Source organism: Silurus aristotelis (assembly GCF_946808225.1).
Source record: "Silurus aristotelis genome assembly, chromosome: 4".
Classification (NCBI taxonomy): domain Eukaryota; kingdom Metazoa; phylum Chordata; class Actinopteri; order Siluriformes; family Siluridae; genus Silurus; species Silurus aristotelis.
Window position 1 is genome coordinate 16467072 of NC_139577.1, and position 21506 is coordinate 16488577.

Below are 21506 nucleotides of genomic sequence, written 5' to 3' on the forward strand. Positions count from 1 at the left end.
GACGAATATTGTATTCAAGTTTATAGTCTCTGTGACAGTATGTTGTACATAAATAACCACAGGGTCATTTTTAAATACATTTATTCTACATTTGAACTGAAATCGATTAATTAATGTGCAACCTAAAATGTAATGTGACGTTTCACACTGCAGTGTACGACGTGATTAAAGAGACTGAAAGTGAAAGCACGCTTGCACAAGAAGCAGCTCAGGTGAGATCTACCAGGTGTTTTTTTTTACTGTAATTGTTATTAAATCGTTCGTTGTTGTTGTTGTTGTTGTTGTTTTTTTAACAAAACAGTTGCATTAACGTTTGGTTGGACCAAAAATCACATGAGGTGACATACATAAAGAAAATCAATTATAGTAATCTACCGTCTTTTATACGACGTGCCTCACAGGTAGGCCTGCGTCTTAAAAAAAAACAACAAAAAACGACAAAAAGAAAAAAGAAAAAAAGGAAAAAGGTAAACCGTTTTAAACCTATTAAAAACGTGGTGTTTGCGGTTGTACTAAACTGTCAGTGTTTCACCGAAACTCAATTACACTGTTGACAAAGGTTGTATGCAGGAATGTAGTGTGGGTTTTTTTTTCTTCTTCTTTTTAAAGATGAAAAAGATAGATAAGCTTTTCTTTATTTGGTCACGGAATATTGCTTTATGCTTGTGTATAGCTTTCATATACTGTTGTAAAATTGTAATTTTTACAGAAAAAAAGCAGAATGTAATTCAATAATAAATGTGAACTTAAATACATAAAACCAATATTGCAGATGATGAAACATATAAAAAAGTGCAAAATGGCAATTCAAAGAGAAAGAAAATAATGTGCAAATGTCGAATTTTTTATTCACCCTTGCGGATTATTTTATTAATCTTTTATTAAATAATTAGAAAATGATGATGACAGACAGACAGACAGACAGACAGACAGACAGATAGACAGATAGACAGATAGATAGATAGATAGATAGAATAGAAAATAGATCCAAATAGAAATTGGACATGGAAGCTCATCTATGATATATGTTAACAGAATGGCACAAAGCAGAATGCCCTCACAGGGATCAGTGACTCTGAAGTCCCTAAAACGAGTTTTTACACTAAAAAAAAACAGAGGATGTGAAGCAGCAGCAACAGATGACATGGCTTCTAATACCAGCCCGACCTCTCCTGACACACAAAGTAAACTTAATTTACTTTACTCGATTTTTTTTTTTTTTTTTTTTTTTTACTTTTTTTACTTTATACAACTGAAAAAATATGAATTAATGTAGTAGCAAAAAGAATGTTGTACAATGCGTTCTTATACAAATGCATTTATAGAGATTTATGTAATCGTTAAATATAATAATAAATAAGTGTAATTTGTAATTAAGATACAGTAAATAAAGACAATTGAAGTCTTGAACCATTGAAGGACTGTAGAAGTTCAGTTTGTCAGTCTTTATTTATTTGGTATTTAGAGTCGCCTTCAACAGAAAATGGATTTAAGCTTGCACATATCAGAAGAAGTTTGGAGAAAACATCTATCTATGAATTGTTTACTTCTAAAGAGGATGCTGAAACACCCAGCAATGTAATGAAGAAAGAGACCACTAACAACTGTGACTTTACCTATAATTCTTTGCCTTCAACACCTTTATCAGGTAAGAATACTTAGTTTTGTCTCTATTTTTCTTTTGAAATGAGGTTGGCATGTAATAGAACTATTGTTTTAAAATATCTTCCAAAAATTACATTTATTCAAACACTCAATTACTCATACTGAAAAAAAGTTCTCTTTATTGTGACTGATATCTGTCTATATATGAAAATGTGTCAAACAATCTTGTTTCAATGTCTTAATATTAATAATTTTCTTTCATATCTGTTTGTACAGTAATGGAGATTAACAATCTCATTGAAACGAAAGACTTGAAAGGGGCCTATCTAAATATACTTGCACTGCAGAATGAGGTTCAGTGTGAGCAGAAAGAAGCTTCTTCTGTGAAACTAGACAAAAAAAAGACAGACCTGAATCTGCTCTACAATAACCTGAAAAATAAACTCACTGAAATTGTCTGTCAATCCTGTTCCAAGCCTTCCTGTGACAAAGAGCTAATGGTGCTGGTGGCTGGCATTATTGAGGACAAAGAAAAGAGAGAAGGAAATGTAGATGGGGTGGAGGGATGGAGAGATGTCTGGCAGATTGCAATACAGAAAGGGGTGAAAGAGACCCTCGGAAAGATGAACAGTACTGAGCAAAAGGTTTCTTGTATGAAAGAACACTTGGAACTTTTGGGTAAAAACATTGTGGAGCTGCTGAGGATGGTAAAAGAAGAGATTTTGAATTTGTATCCACCAAGTTTTCCAGTGTTCAGAACCTATGCTTCATCTTGTCATGAGTTTGTAGGTGAACACCTAAAAATGCTCCTGGGGAAGATAACTGAGCTGAAAGATTATAATGCCATGCTGGATTTTGTTTTTAATCGCTATCATAGGTGAGAAGTTGGAATGAATATTATAAGCACTTTTATTTAGTAGACAAGCTTGGCAATAAAATTTACTCCAACTTTGTACTTTACAGTGAGATGATTCTTGGTAGTCCCTCTTTGCAACCAGAGATGAAAGAGCCAAAGTCATTTACACTATCTGTTGACTTGCTAGAACAGATTAAGAAAGCATATTGCAACTGTCTGCAGGTAAGGAACAGCCATTCTCAGCGAAATTATTATAATTATTATAATGCTTACTATATATATATATATATATATATATATATATATATATATATATATATATATATATATATATATGTACATATAAACTATATTCTATAAATATATATAAATAAATATAAAAATAAATGTGTGTGTGTGTGTGTGTGTGTGTGTGTGTGTGTGTGTGTGTCTGTGTGTGTGTGTGTGTGTGTGTGTCTGTGTCTGTGTCTGTGTCTGTTTGTGTTGTCTTCAGGAAACTGTACATGCTTTTTTAGGCAACATCATAAAAGCTGAACAGGAAGAAGTTTGGAAGAAAAAAGTAACACCTAAAAGAACAGAAGATGGACTATTCATTATCTCTGAAGTTAACACAGTTGTTTTTGAGGTATGCAAACCATGTAAACCATGCTGTCATACCCAACTTAAAACATGATGGCTTTCTCTGACAACTGATAATATGCTTTATAAGTTTTGTATGGATAAACTTTATTCTACATATTTTAAAATTTTTTTACTCTCTTATTTGCTGATATTTAATCCAATGTAAATTTGCTCTCATCAAAATGGTCTCTTTCACGTTTAGTTAATTAGGAAATATTCTGATGATTGTGCAAATATTGATGAGAATCTGGAAAAGATGGCTATAGGCAAATGTATGGAGACGCTGAGACAGTTTCCCAAAAGGTGAAGAAAACCTTACATGCGAACATAATATTTGCTGTTCATTTGTTGTATTTATTGAAAACTCTAAATACAAAACCCGCATACATTTATTTGACATTTCCAGTGTTCATTTATTTCTGGTCTAGATTTGTGGAGGAGTTTTCAAAGCAGTGCCAGCCCTTGTTGAACTCAGACTTACTGGACTGCTGCCTATGGGCTGAATATCACATTGCCTACATCAACAGCTTCAGCTCTCTCAAGTAAGTTTTCAGTAAAGGTAATGTTTTAGTGACTCTGTTCACAATATTTGGGCAGGTAAGTAATTACAAGACTTTATACAAGCCAAGTAGTTTTTTTCAGAAACATATTTCTGAAATCTTGCAGTTTACAAACGTGATCATTATGACAGACTTTGCGTTGGCCATAATTGTATGATGCATGTTCTGTATTGTATGTTTCCAGAGAGAACATAGAGGGCTATAAAAACAAGGGCAGAGAGCAGGTGGAAGAACTTGTGTCAGAGCTGGATGGATTTACTGACTGTCTAAGACAAGCTCTCCTGAAGCAATTTATGGTTGAAATTGAGGTTGGCTGTTTATATAGGATATAGGAAATAAATAGACATTTGTGTGTTGCTTTACACATGATTAAAATTCAGCCAGCTAATGTGTAAGCAGTGTTAATGCAGACACTTTTTTTTTCATCTTGTTTCAGCCCTACCTGCCTGATCTAATGACCAGAAATTGGCTTAACACAGACAATGATTTTAATGAACTAGTTAACAGAATAGAGACTTTCTCTGGATACAAGAAGTTGATGAGAAATATACCTGCACAAGTAAGTTTGACCATTTGGGCTCTCTGTAAATTTATTCAAAAAAGAATACATTACATGTTAATACTGTCTTATCCTGCAGTCTTTTGCCGATGATGTGCATTACTACGTAGTGAAAAAGTACATATCTGAACTACTGAAGAATAAATATTCCTGTAAAGGCAAGAAGAATGAGATTGCTGCTGCTAAAATCAAGGAGCAGTGGACTGAGCTTAAGAAACTGTTCTGTGACATGGTAAGATAGAAGATATGTCTCAGAATAAAAATGTTCTGTATATATCCATTATTATGTATTAAAATGTAAAACTGTATACATGTTGATAATTCAGGGATCATCCTTAGACTGGCTTCACTCACTAGGATATAAGATAAGTGAAATAATTGAACAGGAAGATGAGAAAAATATGAAGAAAGTCTTAACAGCATTGGTTGAAAATTGCCCAGATATAAGGCAAGCACAGTCTCTCATTCTTTATATATGTTCATTAAATCGAACTGCAAATTTAAAATTACATGTTCCTTCTAAATGTTTTCAATTTCTAGTAAAAAGCAACTATCAGCTATTCTATACTTCAGAAACAGTGGTTTCAAGTTTGAAAGGTCACCAGCCATTCAGTACTTTACTGAGCTTAAGCGGAAGATAGATAAAGAGAAAACAGGAAAAAATCTGGAAAATCACACCTTCTTCAGTGACATCAAGGTACTTGTATTAACTTGTAAGTCTGTAAATGTAATTATTTGAAAAGAACATTACTTATGAGGGGAACTGGATTGTGTAGGATACAGGCAAATGCTATTTGGACAATTACCACTGTACACCAGAATTATATCTTTTGTATTAATATATATCTATAGAGTTTCTTCTAACGGTTACAAATCCTTTCTTTATTTTTTAGTGAAACAGAAATCAACCTGATGCCCTCCTAGAAGTCCCTAAGCCCTGATGACTTTAATTATTACATCAGTTGTGTCATTAAAACAGTTCAGCTTGGATTAAAATACAGGTTTGGGGAAATGTCAATTCGTGGAAAAGACAAGTATCAATGTAGCAAATGTATTTCATTAAAAAAAAAAAAGAAAAAAAGAAATACATAAAAAATAAACTTGGTAGTAACAGTAGTATTAGAAAGCAGAGACACTTTGCAGTCGCTGACAGTTTGTGTCGTATGAAAATAGGACATAGCTTTCTAATACTACTGTTACTACCAAGTTTTTTTTTTTTTTTTTTTTATGAAATACTTTTGCTACATTGATCATATCATATGCCCTCTATGTCTTGCCTTCTTCTTATAGTGCATGCTGAGAGAGAATTTCTTCCCCAGGTAAATCATAAGCATGCACCTGGCTGTCCATGATTATGATTTACCTGGGGAAGAAATTATCTCTCAGCATGCACTATAAGAAGAAGGCAAGACATAGACGGCATATGATGCTCGAGAAAATGTTCTGCTGAGAAAATTTGGATCCTGCCATATGTTGAACATAAAGATGTTGAAATTCAAGATGTTAATTTGGCCTGATTTGAAATTTTAAGATATTTCTCGGAGCAGTCTGGTCCACAGAGGCTTGACCTTGCATATTAAAAGCTTTAATGGGTCTGATTATGTCTTGGGACCTACACAATACTAGGTACATTGTTTTAATGTCATGGCTGATCAGTGTTTATCACTTCTACAACTTCTACACCTTCTTACAATTATCAGAAAATACAGTTCATAGGTGTTAGTTAATATTCATATTAAACATCAGAATGAAAAATATGGTGATCTTAGTGATATTAACTATGGTTGCCAGGGTTATTGGTGCCTCATGGGCTGGCTTGATTATTCTGTAAACGGCTGATCACTTGAAAAATCCATTCACAATGGTATTTAAGGTTTACACAGAATGGTGTGAAAATGTATGTGAATGGAATTGATTGAATGGGTGAAGATTGACTAAAGTTCTTAACCTTTACCTGCAGGATTCAATGCATTGTGCTGCTGCCACAAGAGTAGTTGATTAGATAACTGCAGGAATGTATATAGGAGGAATAAAGTAAAGAATGATGAAAAAAAGTTCAGATTTCGTGAAATAAGATATAAAAATGCAAACTGTGATTTTCTTCTGAAATATAATAACAATTCTGTTTGTTTAACACATTATAGCTGATGGGGTGGGTTTCAATATGTTTATGATCTGTGTTTCCAATTTTAATTCACAATTGAATCATATTTTAATATAATACACATTTATATTGTCTTATTTCTGTTGTTTTATATATTAAGATCTTTAAAAAAATTATAATAAAAATTAAAAAAGACAAAATCTGGATTCCAAATGTATACCCTTTTTTCTGTACATTGCTGGTAATTGCCACTAGATGGAGACCTGACAAAAGTCATCACCCACTATGCTGTGTAATCTCCAAAATATCGAATAACATTAAAATTCTGTGTATTATTAGTTGTTTATTATTTGATTTGTGTAAACCTTCAGCTAACAGTGTTAAATAATAGGGCGTGGTTTGGATCTACACATTTTAGATGATTGACCTTGTATCATTTTTAAAGCAACTTCGTTTATTGCTTATATTTCTTTCAGGTTGAAACAGTACCATGTGTAAAAGGGAAGAACATTTTATTAATTTGGTTATTAAAGTTAATAATTAACTGCAAAAAATTTTAAGTCAAATTCTTGTGCTAGACAAACATCAATGGTACACTGGTACATCAATGGTACACAGGTACACTGATTTAAAGAAGTAGGAAATACCAGAGGAGGAAAAGATTTTGTGACTCCTTTTATTGCTATTGTATTAAGCAAGTGGGACCACTTGTTAATGGTTTCCACTACAGGTGTCCCTGGTGGTTTTTCTTTCTCCCAAAACTGGCCTTCCAAAATCCGTTTCCTTCCAACTTTTTCTTCCCTTTTTCCATCTGACATCTGTTGTCTCCTTTAAATCCTTCACCAGGACAGAGGGAAAAAAATAGGCAGGTTTTCAGGTGTGACAGGGAGGTCAGGCATTTTTTAGGATCAGCGTCTGATCTAGATCTGATCAAGCAGGAATATACCACATGTATAAGAAATATGCAAGAGTGTAACCAGACCAGTCAATTAATGCCTGTTTCAAGTGCATAGGATGCTCATAAATATCCTCTGGTGCCAATCATTATTAAATTTCAGTGGCAAAAACACAAGTGCAGTTGGTGGTGTTGAGGCTATTAAAGACAACTTCATGTCAAGTGCCCCTTCACAATTGGATTCCCTTTAGGATTTCCCCTGGGAGCAGTCACACAACAAGACCCTAAGGCACAAAATTGTCAATCCTGGCTGTATTACAGGGTACTGGGCTATAGGAATTTACAGTGAGACATAAAGTGTTTGTTTTGCTTGCAAAGTAGCAAGGACACTTTCAACTCTTAGGTAAGTCACACATGAAGTGGGGTCTATAAGGATTTAGACAGTTTTTTCATTTTCATAATTTTCTATTGTTCCTCCCGTTAGATTGTGAAATAAAACTAACAGGAAGTGATTTTTGTTTTATTCAAATCAACTTTTTTTGTCATCCTTAAAAGCAAAGAATGCACTGGCAAACTATGCAACACTAAAAGGCCTGAAAAACCATAAAAGACAACAAATGTAGATCTCAGAATTTGTTCCTGGATCAAGAAAATGCCCTCAAAGCACATTTCCTCTTTCGGCTGCCCCCATTAGGGGTGTGCACAGCGGATTATCGATCTCCATTTTACCTTGTTTTCTAAATCTTCCTCTTTCAAGTCAACTATCTGCATGTTTTCCCTCACCACATCCATAAACCTCCTCCTTGGTCTTCCTCTTTTCCTCCTTCCTGGTGGCTCCATAATCAACATTCTTCTACCGATATACCCCATGTCCCTCCTCTGCACATGTCCAAACCATCTCAGCTTACCTTGTCTCCAAAACATTCTACATGCGCAGTCCATGTAATAAACTCATTTCTAATCATTAATTCCAATGAAATTTCAGCATCTTTAACTCCCCAATCTTCAGCTACGCCTCCCGTCTTTTAATCAAACCCTCAAAGCAAATAAACCGAGTAAAAAAAAAAATCTTGAGGAGCGAAGTGTATAGAGTTATACTTTCTGTCCAAATTCAGTCAAATGTTTCAAAACTGATAGCCCAGTGCTTCAAAATACAGATATATAAGCAACCCAAGATTAATGCAATAATGATCCAGCAAAGTTTCTCAAGAATCAGCATTTTGTGATGTCCATGAGTCCCAAACCTCAGGCCACCATTAACTGCAAAACATTGTGTAATAAAAATTATCTTTAAACTTACATTTATGTTTGTCCAGTTTCTTTTGAGCCTAGTTAATGGTTGGACTATGTAAAAATGGCTGTAAATTAAAAATGTTTAATGCAATATGTTTTATTAGACCGCTTTGAATTCAAAGCAATTTGTTATATCTTCATTTCAAATCTATCACTGTGGTGTTCAGAAGCAAAACATCAAAGAATTTGTTACTGTTCAAAAGCGTATGTACTCGACTGCATAGGTGTGATAATCAGGTGTCCACAAGTGTGGCTAATTCATTAAAATTATAACTGTGCATTTATTAATACTTCAACTGTCAGACAGTATAATTTAAGTAATAAATAAATACCAAATTATGGCTTTCAAGTACAATTGTAGTCCTCTAGCAAAGCAAACACATCTGTTTCATATTCTGAGAGTTAAGAGAATAGGAGAATAAGTCTTCTTGTTTTCAAAAGTTATTCAATAATTGGATGACAAATTTATTTTTACAATATTTATTGTAGCATATGTTTGTATGTAAATACAGCTATTCAGTTAGATGTTGTTACATAATAATGTAAGACATGAACTTGGATACTCTCCACAGAGCTGCACAATCTTTGATGCTTAAACTTAGTTATGATTATAATTTAGTTGATAAATAAATGACAGCACAATTTCAAGAAAAAAAAAACATCTTTAAATGTGACACAGATACATTTACTTGTATATGACCAAGTGGGCACCGTAAACAATGTTGACAGATAATATTTTTACTGTAATGGGCACTAAAATTGTTATCTTCTATACTTAGTATTCTAATTATTATTATAACCATATTGATTGAATTATGTTAAATAAGTCTTGGTACTAGCCGTAACTTGTATTAGGTTTCCACAACACATTTGGTTATACAAGTAATAAAAATTAATTTTGAAGCACATTACCAAAAAATACAACCCAAGCTTACAGAAATGTGTAGTATTTGTGAGACCATACTGATTTATCAGATTTATACAGCCATAATACTAGTTCTAATATAGTGTCAGCTCAAATCATTGCCCCTCATTCTCATCTGTAGAGGAATCTGCATGCCTTAGTAATGTTTCAGTGCTCATTAGAATTGTGTTGCTTGGCTCTGCCCCCTCAAAAAATCTGATTTTTTCAGTGTGTACAGTGTCTCTTAATCTTTGAATTGAGGATGCTGTGTCATCAGAGATAGGCTCAGAAGAGTCTCCTTCAAAGACCTGTATTCTCTGTGTCACAAATATTTTCTCTTTGTCATCACCAAAGATTTCTTTCACAACATGCTTCTCCACTATTGTGTGCCCCTTTCGCATTACTGTTTCCTCAGCTAATAGAAGTGAGTCAGTTACTGTTCCTGAAGGCAATGTTTGGGTATTTTGTGTTTCCAGTTTAGTTAAGATTGTAGCATGTTGTGTTTTAGACACACTTTGCACATTTGACACAACTATGTGTCCTGATATTTGTTTGAGAGTATCCACAGAAGAAGAGGATGTTTCAGAAGAGAATGGAATGTTCACTTTCTCTGGCTGATAAGGCTCCATGGAAATTAGTTCAGTCCTGGCTGTTGAAGTAATTATATCACCATGTATATCGCTTACTTCCGTATTAACAGTAGGTTCTGAATATTTTACTTTGACTTTTGTAGGGCTGGTAATCGACAGGCCAGTCTGTTCAGTTGTAAGTGCAGAACTTACATCAGCAAAAGCATCAGATGAACTCAGTGACAAAGTAGGACTGAAAGTCTCCTCATCAGTCTCTCTTGTGAAGCTTTTCTTATACTCATTTTCATTTATGCCACTCTGTGGACTTTGTTCAGATTTTCTGGGAAATTTGGAAGCTACATTCTCATTGTCAATGAATGTTTTGGTTGAAGAGGAAAACTTGTGAAATCTAAACCAGTCACTGTCTTCACGTTGTGGTTGATTTTGTCTTTCAACTTCTGAAATTTTCTTTGCTTCTTCAATTTCTTCAAATGTTGGTACATTAAATTCAACTTCAAAGCCACTAAAAACATCACCAAAAGATGGCAATATGAATTTGGAGGATGTCTTGACTCCTTGTGTGTATTTTTGTTTAAAGACATCTAATGCATTATCACTTACAAATGTATCATCATCTTCACTTTTTCCCACTTTGGAATCCAATTTTGGTATAGAGACTTCATCACCTGCTGGAGCCTTAGTGTCTGAGAAAGACAATCCAGGTCTCTTCATTTTTACTTCAATATCTTTAGAATCTAGATCAGCTTGAAATTCTGTTGTTACACCTTGCACCTCAATATCAGGTGGGTATAGCTCTGCTTTTGCCTTTGGTACAGAAATTTTTATTTCTGCCTTGTCTGAACTTACATCTACTTTTGGCCCCTTTACTTCAGGAACACTGATTCCAAATTTTGGCAATTTTAATTTACTCTCTTGCTCCTTAACTTCCTGATCTTTCACTTCCTTACTGGGGGATTTAATTCCTTTGTCAGCATCTGGTCCTTTTATAACTACCGAGAGAGATTCAGCTGGCAATTTTAGCTCTGCATCTGGTAGACTTATTTCAGGTCCCTTAACATCTACATCCACATCAGAGACCTCTACTGTGGCCTTTGGTCCTTTAGTTCCAAACTTTGGGAAGTTGATGGAAGGCAATTTAAACTTTGTTGGAGAACCAAACTTTGACCGACCTTTGTGTTCTGCATCTTCAACTGATATTGTAACATCTGTATCTGGTCTTTTCATTTCTGTACTTGCTTCAGGCAAAGGCATGTTAACATGCTGGAGACCCGGATCAACCTTCGTAGCCTTAGCTTCAGATTTACTAAATCCAATTCTAGGAAATGAGAAGCCTGGTGTCTTCATTTTCACTTCAATGTCATTAGAATCTACTTCTGGCAGGTCACCTTTTATTTCAACCATGACATTTTGCAATTCAACATCATGTGGATGTACTTCTGCTTTTGCCTTTGGTATGGATATGTACATCTCTGCTTTGTCTGAACTTACATCTATTTTTTGCCCTTTCATTTCAGGAACACTGATTTCAAACTTTGGCAGTTTGAATTTACTCCCTTGCTCCTTAACTTGGAAATCCTGACCTTTTATTTCCATATTGAGCGATTTCAATTCTTTGTCTGTACCAGGCTCTTTTACATCCATGGTGATTGGTTGAGCTGACAATTTTATATCTGCATCTGATAGTCCTATTTCAGGTCCTTTAACATCCAAATTCACGTCAGAAACATCTACTGTGGACTTTGGACCTTTAGTTCCAAACTTTGGAAAGTTAATTGAAGGCAATTTAAACTTTGTTGAGGAACCAAATTTTGACCGACCTTTGTGTTCTGCATCTTCCACTGACATTCTAACATCTGTAGATGGTTTTTCCATTTCCATACTTCCTTCAGGCAAAGACACACCAACATTTGGGAGACTCACATCAACATCAGGTGACGTAAGATCTGATTTATTAAATACAATTCTAGGAAACGAGAAGCCTGGCGTTTTCATTTCCATTTCAATATCTTTAGAATCTACTTCTGGTAGATCAGTTTTTATTTCGGCTGTTATACCCTGCACTTTAACTTCAGGTGGATGCACTTCTACCTTTGCCTCTTGTACCGAAATATCCATTTCTTTCTTCTCTAAACTTACATCGATTTTTGGTCCTGTTAATTCAGGACCTCTGAATCCAAATTTTGGGAGTTTGAATTTACTCCCTTGCTCTTTAATGTGGACATCCTGATTTTTTATTTCTGTACTGGCCAATTTAATTTCTTTATCTGCACCAGGACCTTCAATATCCACTGTGACTGGTTTAACTGACAATTTAATTTCTGCATCTGGTAGACTTATTTCAGGTCCTTTAACATCTACATCTATATCAGCGGCATTTACTGCAAACTTTGGACCTTTAGTTCCAAACTTTGGAAAGTCAATTGAAGGCAGTTTGAACTTTGTTGGAGAACCAGATGTTGACCAATTCTGTTGTTCTGCATCTTCTATTGATATTTTAACATCTGTAGTTGGTCTTTCAATTTCTATTCTTCCTTCAGGCAAAGACACATCAACTTTTGGGAGACTCACAGCAACTTCAGGTGATTTAACGTCTGATTTACTAAATCCAATACTAGGAAACGAGAAGCCTGGTGTCTTCATTTTCATTTCAATATCTTTAGAATCTACTTCTGGCAGATCAGCTCTTATTTCAGCTGTTACACCTTGCACTTCAACATCAGGTGGATGTACATCTAACCTTGCTTCTGGTATAGAAATGTCAATCTTTGCTTTGTCTTTACTTACATCTATGTTTGGCCCTTTTACTTCAGGAAGACTAAATCCAAATTTTGGCAATTTGAATTTACTCCCTTGCTCCTTAACTTGGAAATCCTGATCTTGTATTTCCACACTAAGCAATTTCATTTCTTTGTCTGCATCAGGGCCTTTAATATCCACTGTGACTGGATCAGCTGACAATTTTATCTCTGCATCTGGTAGACTTATTTCAGGTCCTTTTACATCAACATCCACATCAGAGACATTTACTGTGGCCTTTGGACCTTTAGTTCCAAATTTTGGTAATGTGAATGAAGGCAGTTTAAATTTTGTTGGAGAACCAAATTTGGACCGTCCTTTGAGTTCTGCATCTTCAACTGACATTGTAACATCTGTAGTTGGTCTTTCAATTTCAAATTTTCCTTCCGGCAAAGAGACATCAACATTTGGAAGATTAACATCAACTTCAGGTGACTTGACATCTGATTTACTAAATCCAATACTAGGAAACGAGATGCCTGGTGTCTTCATTTTCATTTCAATATGTTTAGAATCTACTTCTGGCAGGTCAGCTTTGATTTCCGCTGTTACACCTTGCACTTCAACATCAGGTGGATGTACATCGAAACTTGCATTTGGAACAGAAATGTCAATCTCTGCTTTGTCAGAACTTACATCTATTTTTGGCCCTTTTACTTCAGGAAGACTAAATCCAAATTTTGGCAATTTGAATTTACTCCCTTGCTCCTTAACTTGGAAATCCTGATCTTTTATTTCCACACTAAGCGATTTCATTTCTTTGTCTGCATCAGGTCCTTTAATATCCACTGTGACTGGATCAACTGACAATTTCATCTCTGCATCCGGTAGACTTATTTCAGGTCCTTTAACATCAACATCCACATCAGAGACATTTACTGTGGCCTTTGGACCTTTAGTTCCAAATTTTGGTAATGTGAATGAAGGCAGTTTAAATTTAGTTGGAGAACCAAATTTGGACCGTCCTTTGAGTTCTGCATCTTCAACTGACATTGTAACATCTGTTGTTGGTCTTTCAATTTCTATTCTTCCCTCCGGCAAAGACACATCAACTTTTGGGAGACTCACATCGACTTCAGGTGATTTGATGTCTGATTTACTAAATCCAATACTAGGAAACGAGAAGCCTGGTGTCTTTATTTTCATTTCAATATCTTTACAATCTACTTCTGGCAGATCAGCTCTTATTTCGGCTGTTACACCTTGCAATTCAACATCAGTTGGATGTACATCTAGTTTTGGCTTTGGTACAGAAATGTCAATATCTGCTTTGTCTGTACTTACATCTATTTTTGGCCCTTTTACTTCAGGAAGACTAATTCCAAATTTTGGCAATTTGAATTTACTCCCTTGCTCCTTAACTTGGAAATCCTGGTCTTGAATTTCCACACTAAGCGGTTTCATTTCTTTGTCTGTGTCAGGTCCTTTAATATCCACTGTGACTGGATCAGCTGACAATTTTATCTCTGCATCCGGTATACTTATTTCAGGTCCTTTAACATCAACATCCACATTAGAGACATTTACTGTGGCCTTTGGACCTTTTGTTCCAAATTTTGGTAATGTGAATGAAGGCATTTTAAATTTTGTTGGAGAACCAAATTTGGACCGTCCTTTGAGTTCTGCATCTTCAACTGACATTGTAACATCTGTAGTTGGTCTTTCAATTTCTATTCTTCCCTCCGGCAAAGATACATCAACTTTTGGGAGACTCACATCGACTTCAGGTGATTTGATGTCTGATTTACTAAATCCAATACTAGGAAACGAGAAGCCTGGTGTCTTCATTTTCATTTCAATATCTTTAGAATCTACTTCTGGCAAGTCAACTTTTATTTCGGCTGTTACACCTTGCACTTCAACATTAGGTGGATGTACATCTAAACTTGCTTCTGGTACAGAAATGTCAATTTCTGCCTTGTCTGAACTTACATCTATTTTTGGCCCTTTTACTTCAGGAAGACTAATTCCAAATTTTGGCAATTTGAATTTACTCCCTTGCTCCTTAACTTGGAAATCCTGATCTTTTATTTCCACACTAAGTGATTTAACTTCTTTGTCTGCATCAAGTCCTTTAATATCTACTGTGACTGGCTCAGTTGACAATTTCATCCCTGCATCTGGTAGACTTATATCAGGTCCTTTCACATCAACATCCACATCAGCGACCTCTACTGAGGCCTTTCGACCTTTAGTTCCAAATTTTGGCAAAGTGAATGAAGGCAGTTTAAACTTCGTTGGAGAACCAAACTTTGATCGACCTTTAAGTTCTGCATCTTCTACTGACATTGTAACATCTGTTGTTGGTCTTTCAATTTCTATTCTTCCTTCTGGCAAAGATACATCAACTTTTGGGAGACTCACGTCAACTTCAGGTGATTTGATGTCTGATTTGCTAAATCCAATACTAGGAAACGAGAAGCCTGGTGTCTTTATTTTCACCTCAGTATCTTTAAAATCTACTTCTGGTAGGTCGCCTTTAATTTCAGCTGTAACACCTTGCACTTCAACATCAGGTGGATGTACATCTAAACTTGCTTTTGGTGCAGAAATGGCAATCTCTGCTTTGTCTAAACTTACATCTATTTTTGGACCTTTTACTTCAGGAAGACTAATTCCAAATTTTGGCAATTTGAATTTACTCCCTTGCTCCTTAACTTGGAAATCCTGATCTTGTATTTCCATACTGATCGATTGTATTTCTTTGTCTGCATCAGGTCCTTTAATATCCACTGTGACTGGATCAACTGACAATTTCAACTCTGCATCTGGTAGACTTATTTCAGGTCCTTTAACATCAACATTCACATCAGAGACATTTACTGCGGCCTTTGGACCTTTAGCTCCAAATTTTGGTAATGTAAATGAAGGCATTTTAAACTTTGTTGGAGAACCAAACTTTGATCGACCTTTGAGTTCTGCATCTTCTACTGACATTGTAACATCTGTAGTTGGGTGTTCAATTTCCATTTTTGTTTCAGGCAAAGACACATCAACTTTTGGGAGAATCACATCAACTTCAGGTGACTTGACATCTGATTTACTAAATCCAATACTAGGAAACGAGAAGCCTGGTGTCTTCATTTTTAATTCAATATCTTTAGAATCTACTTCTGGCAGGTCAGCTCTTATTTCAGCTGTTACACTTTGCACTTCAACATCAGGTGGATGTACATCTAAACTTGCTTCTGGTATAAAAATGTCAATCTTTGCTTTGTCTGAACTTACATCTATTTTTGGCCCTTTTACTTCAGGAAGACTAATTCCAAATTTTGGCAATTTGAATTTACTCCCTTGGTCTTGGTCTAAATCCTGGTCTTGAATTTCCATACTGATCGATTTTATTTCTTTGTCTGCATCAGGTCCTATAATATCCACTGTGACTGGATCAACTGACAATTTCAACTCTCCATCTGGTAGACTTATTTCAGGTCCTTTAACATCAACATTCACATCAGAGACATGTACTGTGGCCTTTGGACCTTTAGCTCCAAATTTTGGTAATGTGAATGAAGGCATTTTAAACTTTGTTGGAGAACCAAACTTTGATCGACCTTTGAGTTCTGCATCTTCTACTGACATTGTAACATCTGTAGTTGGGTGTTTAATTTCCATTTTTGTTTCAGGCAAAGACACATCAACTTTTGGGAGACTCACATCAACTTCAGGTGACTTGACATCTGATTTACTAAATCCAATACTAGGAAACGAAAAGCCTGGTGTCTTCATTTTCATTTCAATATCTTTAGAATCTACTTCTGGCAGATCAGCTCTTATTTCAGCTGTTACACCTTGCACTTCAACATCAGGTGGATGTACATCTAAACTTGCTTCTGGTATAGAAATGTCAATTTTTGCTTTGTCTGAACTTACATCTATTTTTGGCCCTTTTACATCAGGAAGACTAATTCCAAATTTTGGCAATTTGAATTTATTCCCTTGTTCCTTAACTTGGAAATCCTGGTCTTGTATTTCCACACTAAGCAATTTAATTTCTTTGTCTGCGTCAGGTCCTTTAATATCCACTGTGACTGGATCAGCTGACAATTTTATCTCTGCATCTGGTAGACTTATTTCAGGTCCTTTAACATCAACATCCACATCAGAGACATTTACTGTGGCCTTTGGACCTTTAGTTCCAAATTTTGGTAATGTAAATGAAGGCATTTTAAATTTTGTTGGAGAACCAAATTTGGACCGTCCTTTGAGTTCTGCATCTTCAACTGACATTGTAACATCTGTAGTTGGTCTTTCAATTTCTATTCTTCCTTCTGGCAAAGACACATCAACATTTGGGAGACTCACATCAACTTCAGGTGACTTGACATCTGATTTACTAAATCCAATACTGGGAAACGAGAAGCCTGGTGTCTTAATTTTCATTTCAATATGTTTAGAATCTACTTCTGGCAGGTCAGCTTTGATTTCAGCTGTTACACCTTGCACTTCAACATCAGTTGGATGTACATCTATACTTGCTTTTTCTACAGAAATGTCAATCTCTGCTTTGTCAGAACTTACACCTATTTTTGGCCCTTTTACTTCAGGAAGACTAATTCCAAATTTTGGCAATTTGAATTTACTCCCTTGCTCCTTTCCTTGGAAATCCTGATCTTTTATTTCCACACTAAGTGATTTCACTTCTTTGTCTGTGTCAGGTTCTTTAATATCCACTGTGACTGGATCAGCTGAAAATTTCATCCCTGCATCTGGTAGACTTATTTCAGGTCCTTTCACATCTATATCCACATCAGCGACCTCTACTGAGGCCTTTCGACCTTTAGTTCCAAATTTTGGTAATGTGAATGAAGGCATTTTAAACTTTGATCGACCTTTGAGTTCTGCATCTTCTATTGACATTGTAACATCTGTAGTTGGGTGTTCAATTTTCATTTTTGTTTCAGGCAAAGACACATCAACTTTCGGGAGAATCACATCAACTTCAGGTGACTTGACATCTGATTTACTAAATTCAATACTAGGAAACGAGAAGCCTGGTGTCTTCATTTTCATTTCAATATCTTTGGAATCTACTTCTGGTAGGTCGCCTTTTATTTCAGCTGTTACACCTTGCAATTCAACATCAGGTGGATGTACATCCAAACTTGCTTTTGGTACAGAAATGTCAATCTCTGCTTTGTCGGAACTTACATCTATTTTTGGCCCTTTTACTTCAGGAAGACTAATTCCAAATTTTGGCAATTTGAATTTACTCCCTTGCTCCTTAACTTGGAAATCCTGATCTTGAATTTCCACACTAAGCAATTTAAATTCTTTGTCTGTGTCGGGTCTTTTAATATCCACTGTGACTGGATCAGCTGACAATTTAATCTCTGCATCTGGTAGACTTATTTTAGGTCCTTTAACATCAACATCCACATCAGAAATTTTTCTTGCTGTCTTTGCAATGTGAACTTTATCTAGGTCAACTAGCAAGTCTGCCTTCACATCAGTTGTTCCAGCTTGGACTTCAAAATCAGGTAGCTTCACCTGTATGTTTGTTTTTGGTAAAGAAATGTCAGTTTCCTGATCTAAAATTGTATCAATTTTTGGTCCCTTCATTTCAGGACGACTGATTCCAAATTTTGGCAATTTGAATTTACTACCCTGTTCCTCAATGTGGATATCCAGATCTTTCTTTTCCCTACTAAGTGATTTACTTTCAATGTCTGCATCAGGCCCTTTAATATTTACTAAAGCTGGCTCAGCAGTTAATTTTATCTCTGCATCTGGTACACTTATTTCAGGCCCTTTCACATCAACATTTACATCGGGACCTGCTATTTCTGCCTTTGGAACTTTAGTGCCAAAACTTGGAAACTTGATTGAAGGAATTTTGAACTTTGTTGGAGAAACAAACTTTGTTGCATCCTTCTGTTTACCATCTTTTACTGATATTGCAACATTTTTGTTTGGATCGTCCATTTCTCTCTGTCTGTCTGGTAAAGCAATATTAACATTTGTGACATTAACATCAGCTTCTGGTGCAATATATTCTGTTTTAGATATGCCAAACCTTGGAAATGAAAACCCTGGCCTTTTAAACTTCACTTCAGTTATCACAGAACCTACTTCTGGTTGGTCTATCTTAACTATAGGTTCTATATCTGATGGTCCAGTTTTGGGTGAATGCACCACTGGCACCTCACCATTTTCCTCTGATACAGAACTGTCATCATCTTTCTTTGATGTGCAAATAATCTTTGGGGTTTTTACTTCTGGAAAACTGATCTCAAATCTTGGCAATTTGAACTTCTTTCCTTGCTCTTCAGGCTCAGTATCATGAACTCTACCGTACTGTCCATCTTTATTTTCATCAGTGCCATCTGTATCAAATAATACTGGCTCAGCTGATACTTTTAATTTATGGTCCAGCAAGGTTTTTTTAGCTGCTTTTCCTTGCACATCCACAGCAGAGATATATTCTTCCCTTGGAAGTTCAGTCCCAAATTCTGGAATTGTGAGTGTGGGAATTTTAAATTTTGTTTTACCAAACTTTGTCTCTGTTTTTTGTGGCAAGTTCCTATTATCCATATTGTCTTCTAAAATCTTGCTTTCCTGTACTGAAACACTTATATTATCAACTTCCTCTACTTTGGGGGTTTTGAATTTGTGTTTTTCATGGATCTTTGTTTCTTCCATATCCATTTTAAAGGAACGCTCCTTTGGTATTTCCGTGCTAATAATTGGAGACTGAATATCAGGTTTAGTGATGTCAAATCCTTCAATGGATATTTTTGGTTTCTTTGATTTCTTTTCATGGCCTTTTTTGTCACCATGTTTTTTAGTTTTAGTTTTTTCAACTTGGTCAATGTCTACATCACTAACTGCTTCAATTAATGTGTTCTGGAGTTTTGATTCCTTTATGGCTTCCATCCCTGGTATTTCAATATCTTCCCGCTTTGGAAGTTTGAAATTGATATCACCCAATCTTCCATAATCTGTCATCTGTGGCTTTGTATAGTCTACTTTCATCACAGTGGTTGATGTTTGCTCATCAATATATGGTAGCTCAACATTTGCAATCTTGATTGCTGTGTCCTTGTCGACAGTATCAGAAGGTGACTTTTCTTCATCTACTTTGCTTTTAGTGATAAAAGGGCTACTGTCTGTACTTGTGATGGATATTTTATGTGGAGATCCCCTAGGAGTCAATGAAGACTTATCTGACTTCTGTTCCATAATTGTAATTTCTCTTTGCACAAGAACTCCAGTTATATCACCTTCGGGTAGTTTAAAAGCAGGGAATTTGGAAACAGCCACTTTAACATCCTCAACATTGAACTCTGTTTGTGGACTTTGGATTTGTCTCTCCTTTGTAATATGTATAACTTTCTCAATTTTAGGACACTTAATATCAGGTTTTTGAAGAGTAAGTTTTGGTTCTTTATGTTCCATTCCTGGAATTTCAATATCTTCTCGTTTTGGTAAATGGGTCCTAATTTTTTCCACCTCTGTCATGTTGATTAGTTCATGAGTTACAAATCCAGAGTGATCAACCTTTGGCAATTTAAACTGCTTTGATGCCGATCTTTGATCTTGATCTGCTTGAATGAAATCAGCAGTTTCTGATGATAACTTGGAAGTCTTAATTTCCAAAAGTGCATCATCTTTGTCTACAGTAAAAACAGGACTAACAGCTAGTTTCTTGGCATCACTGATTACATCAGATATTTCCCCTGCTTGTGCTAGTTCATTATAATCTGGTGAAATGAACTGAAGCCCATTTATTGTGTTCACAAAGTGGGCCTTCGATGTGGCCATGTCTGCTAATGGACCTCTTGTACGAATCCCATAACTCTCATTTTCAAACACAGATTTCTCCTTCCACTGCTTTTCATTGCCAATCCCTGGCGATTTTTTTGTTTCTCCTACACAAAAATCTAAATTTGGTATGCTTAATTCTGCATTTCCAGATTGCATTTTTCTCTCTGTAAGGTCTATTCCCTGTTTGTTAGGGTCATTGTCAATTTGAGATATTTCTACTTCTGCCTGTGATAATACAACATTTTCACCGGCAGCTGGATCTAAAGTTGTGTACAAATCATCAATATTTTCTGCTTGGTTTTCTGTGTCAATATCTGACTGCTCCTTCAGATTAATTCTGACTTTCATTTCTGAACTCTCATTTTTTCCTCCCTCTGAAAGAGCAACTGAAATATCTGTAGTCTTTAATGTGCTGCCAAGACTAATTAAATGAGCCTCATACAGTTCCATTCCTGACAATTTCTGGAGTGGATCATCATTTCCAGTCTTGGAAGAAACCTCATATTCAGCTCCATCCAGCACCTGTGGGATGTCTTGCATTTTTTCCTCAGGTTCTTCAGGAACCTTTTCTTCTAATATATCCTCAACTTGTTGATTTTCCCAAACCAACACCTGCTCATCTCTCTGGGGTTCCTCAACAGACTTGCTCCTGTGGCCCTTCATTTTGATTTTTAGTTGAACTTTATGCTTTTTCTTCTTGTCTTTTCCATCTGAAGATTTCAGTGGAGATTCTGTGTCACTTGTTGGTGGACTCATCTCTAATTTCCTGTGTTCCTCTGCCTCTGATGTGCTGTGAGATCTCCTGAATTGCATTCTGGGTCCCTTGCCAAAGGAGGGGAACTTTGGCCATGAGATGCGTTCTTGCTGTTTTTTAATCTTTGTCTGACTTCTCATCATTGGTGGGTCCTGGTCTTTTTCCTATGGAGGAAAAAATGTGTACTAAGTACTTTAGACCT

The 21506-nt window shown here is 35.7% G+C and overlaps 2 protein-coding genes across 8 annotated transcripts in view; one reads left to right on the top strand and one right to left on the bottom strand.

The window, feature by feature from the left end:
* Positions 1–97: 97 nt before the first annotated feature.
* On the top strand, positions 98–6859 carry LOC310725029 (exocyst complex component 3-like). Of its 3 annotated transcripts, XR_014533240.1 has the most exons (16): positions 186–212; positions 302–467; positions 1036–1184; positions 1466–1648; positions 1882–2482; positions 2569–2683; positions 2955–3086; positions 3285–3385; positions 3511–3624; positions 3827–3950; positions 4079–4201; positions 4281–4433; positions 4528–4649; positions 4742–4898; positions 6162–6735; positions 6782–6859. XR_014533240.1 is itself a non-coding variant. In XM_083539592.1 (14 exons), exons 2-14 carry the CDS (start codon positions 1037–1039, stop codon positions 6201–6203), a joined length of 2115 nt encoding a protein of 704 aa, XP_083395718.1. In that variant the 5' UTR covers positions 98–212; position 1036; the 3' UTR covers positions 6204–6859. The 3 variants fall into 3 exon arrangements, 2 of the variants coding, with proteins under 2 accessions (XP_083395718.1, XP_083395719.1); XM_083539592.1 differs by lacking the exon at positions 302–467 and having other exon boundaries at positions 98–212; positions 6162–6859; XM_083539593.1 differs by lacking the exons at positions 6162–6735; positions 6782–6859 and adding an exon at positions 5095–5286 and having other exon boundaries at positions 183–467.
* Positions 6860–8957: 2098 nt separating this feature from the next.
* aifm2 (AIF family member 2) overlaps positions 8958–21506 on the bottom strand; it is a 34269-nt gene continuing 21720 nt past the window's right edge. For 2 of the 5 annotated variants that reach the window (XR_014533354.1, XR_014533355.1), the window contains exon 15: positions 20588–21468. Coding sequence is in view for 3 of the 5 variants with exons in the window: in XM_083540352.1 (XP_083396478.1) it covers positions 9514–21468 (11955 nt within the window). In the remaining 2 variants the exon portion in view is untranslated. Of the gene's footprint in view, positions 21469–21506 lie in introns of all 5 variants that reach the window. The other 3 variants (XM_083540353.1, XM_083540354.1, XM_083540352.1) reach the window with 3 other exon arrangements.

Coding starts and splice junctions, on each gene's coding strand:
- LOC310725029 (XM_083539592.1), top strand. CDS start 1,037: ATGGCACAAAGCAGAATGCCCTCACAGGGATCAGTGACTCTGAAGTCC. Junction 3,087..3,284: donor TTAACACAGTTGTTTTTGAG/GTATGCAAACCA, acceptor TTTCACGTTTAG/TTAATTAGGAAATATTCTGA. Junction 3,951..4,078: donor AATTTATGGTTGAAATTGAG/GTTGGCTGTTTA, acceptor ATCTTGTTTCAG/CCCTACCTGCCTGATCTAAT.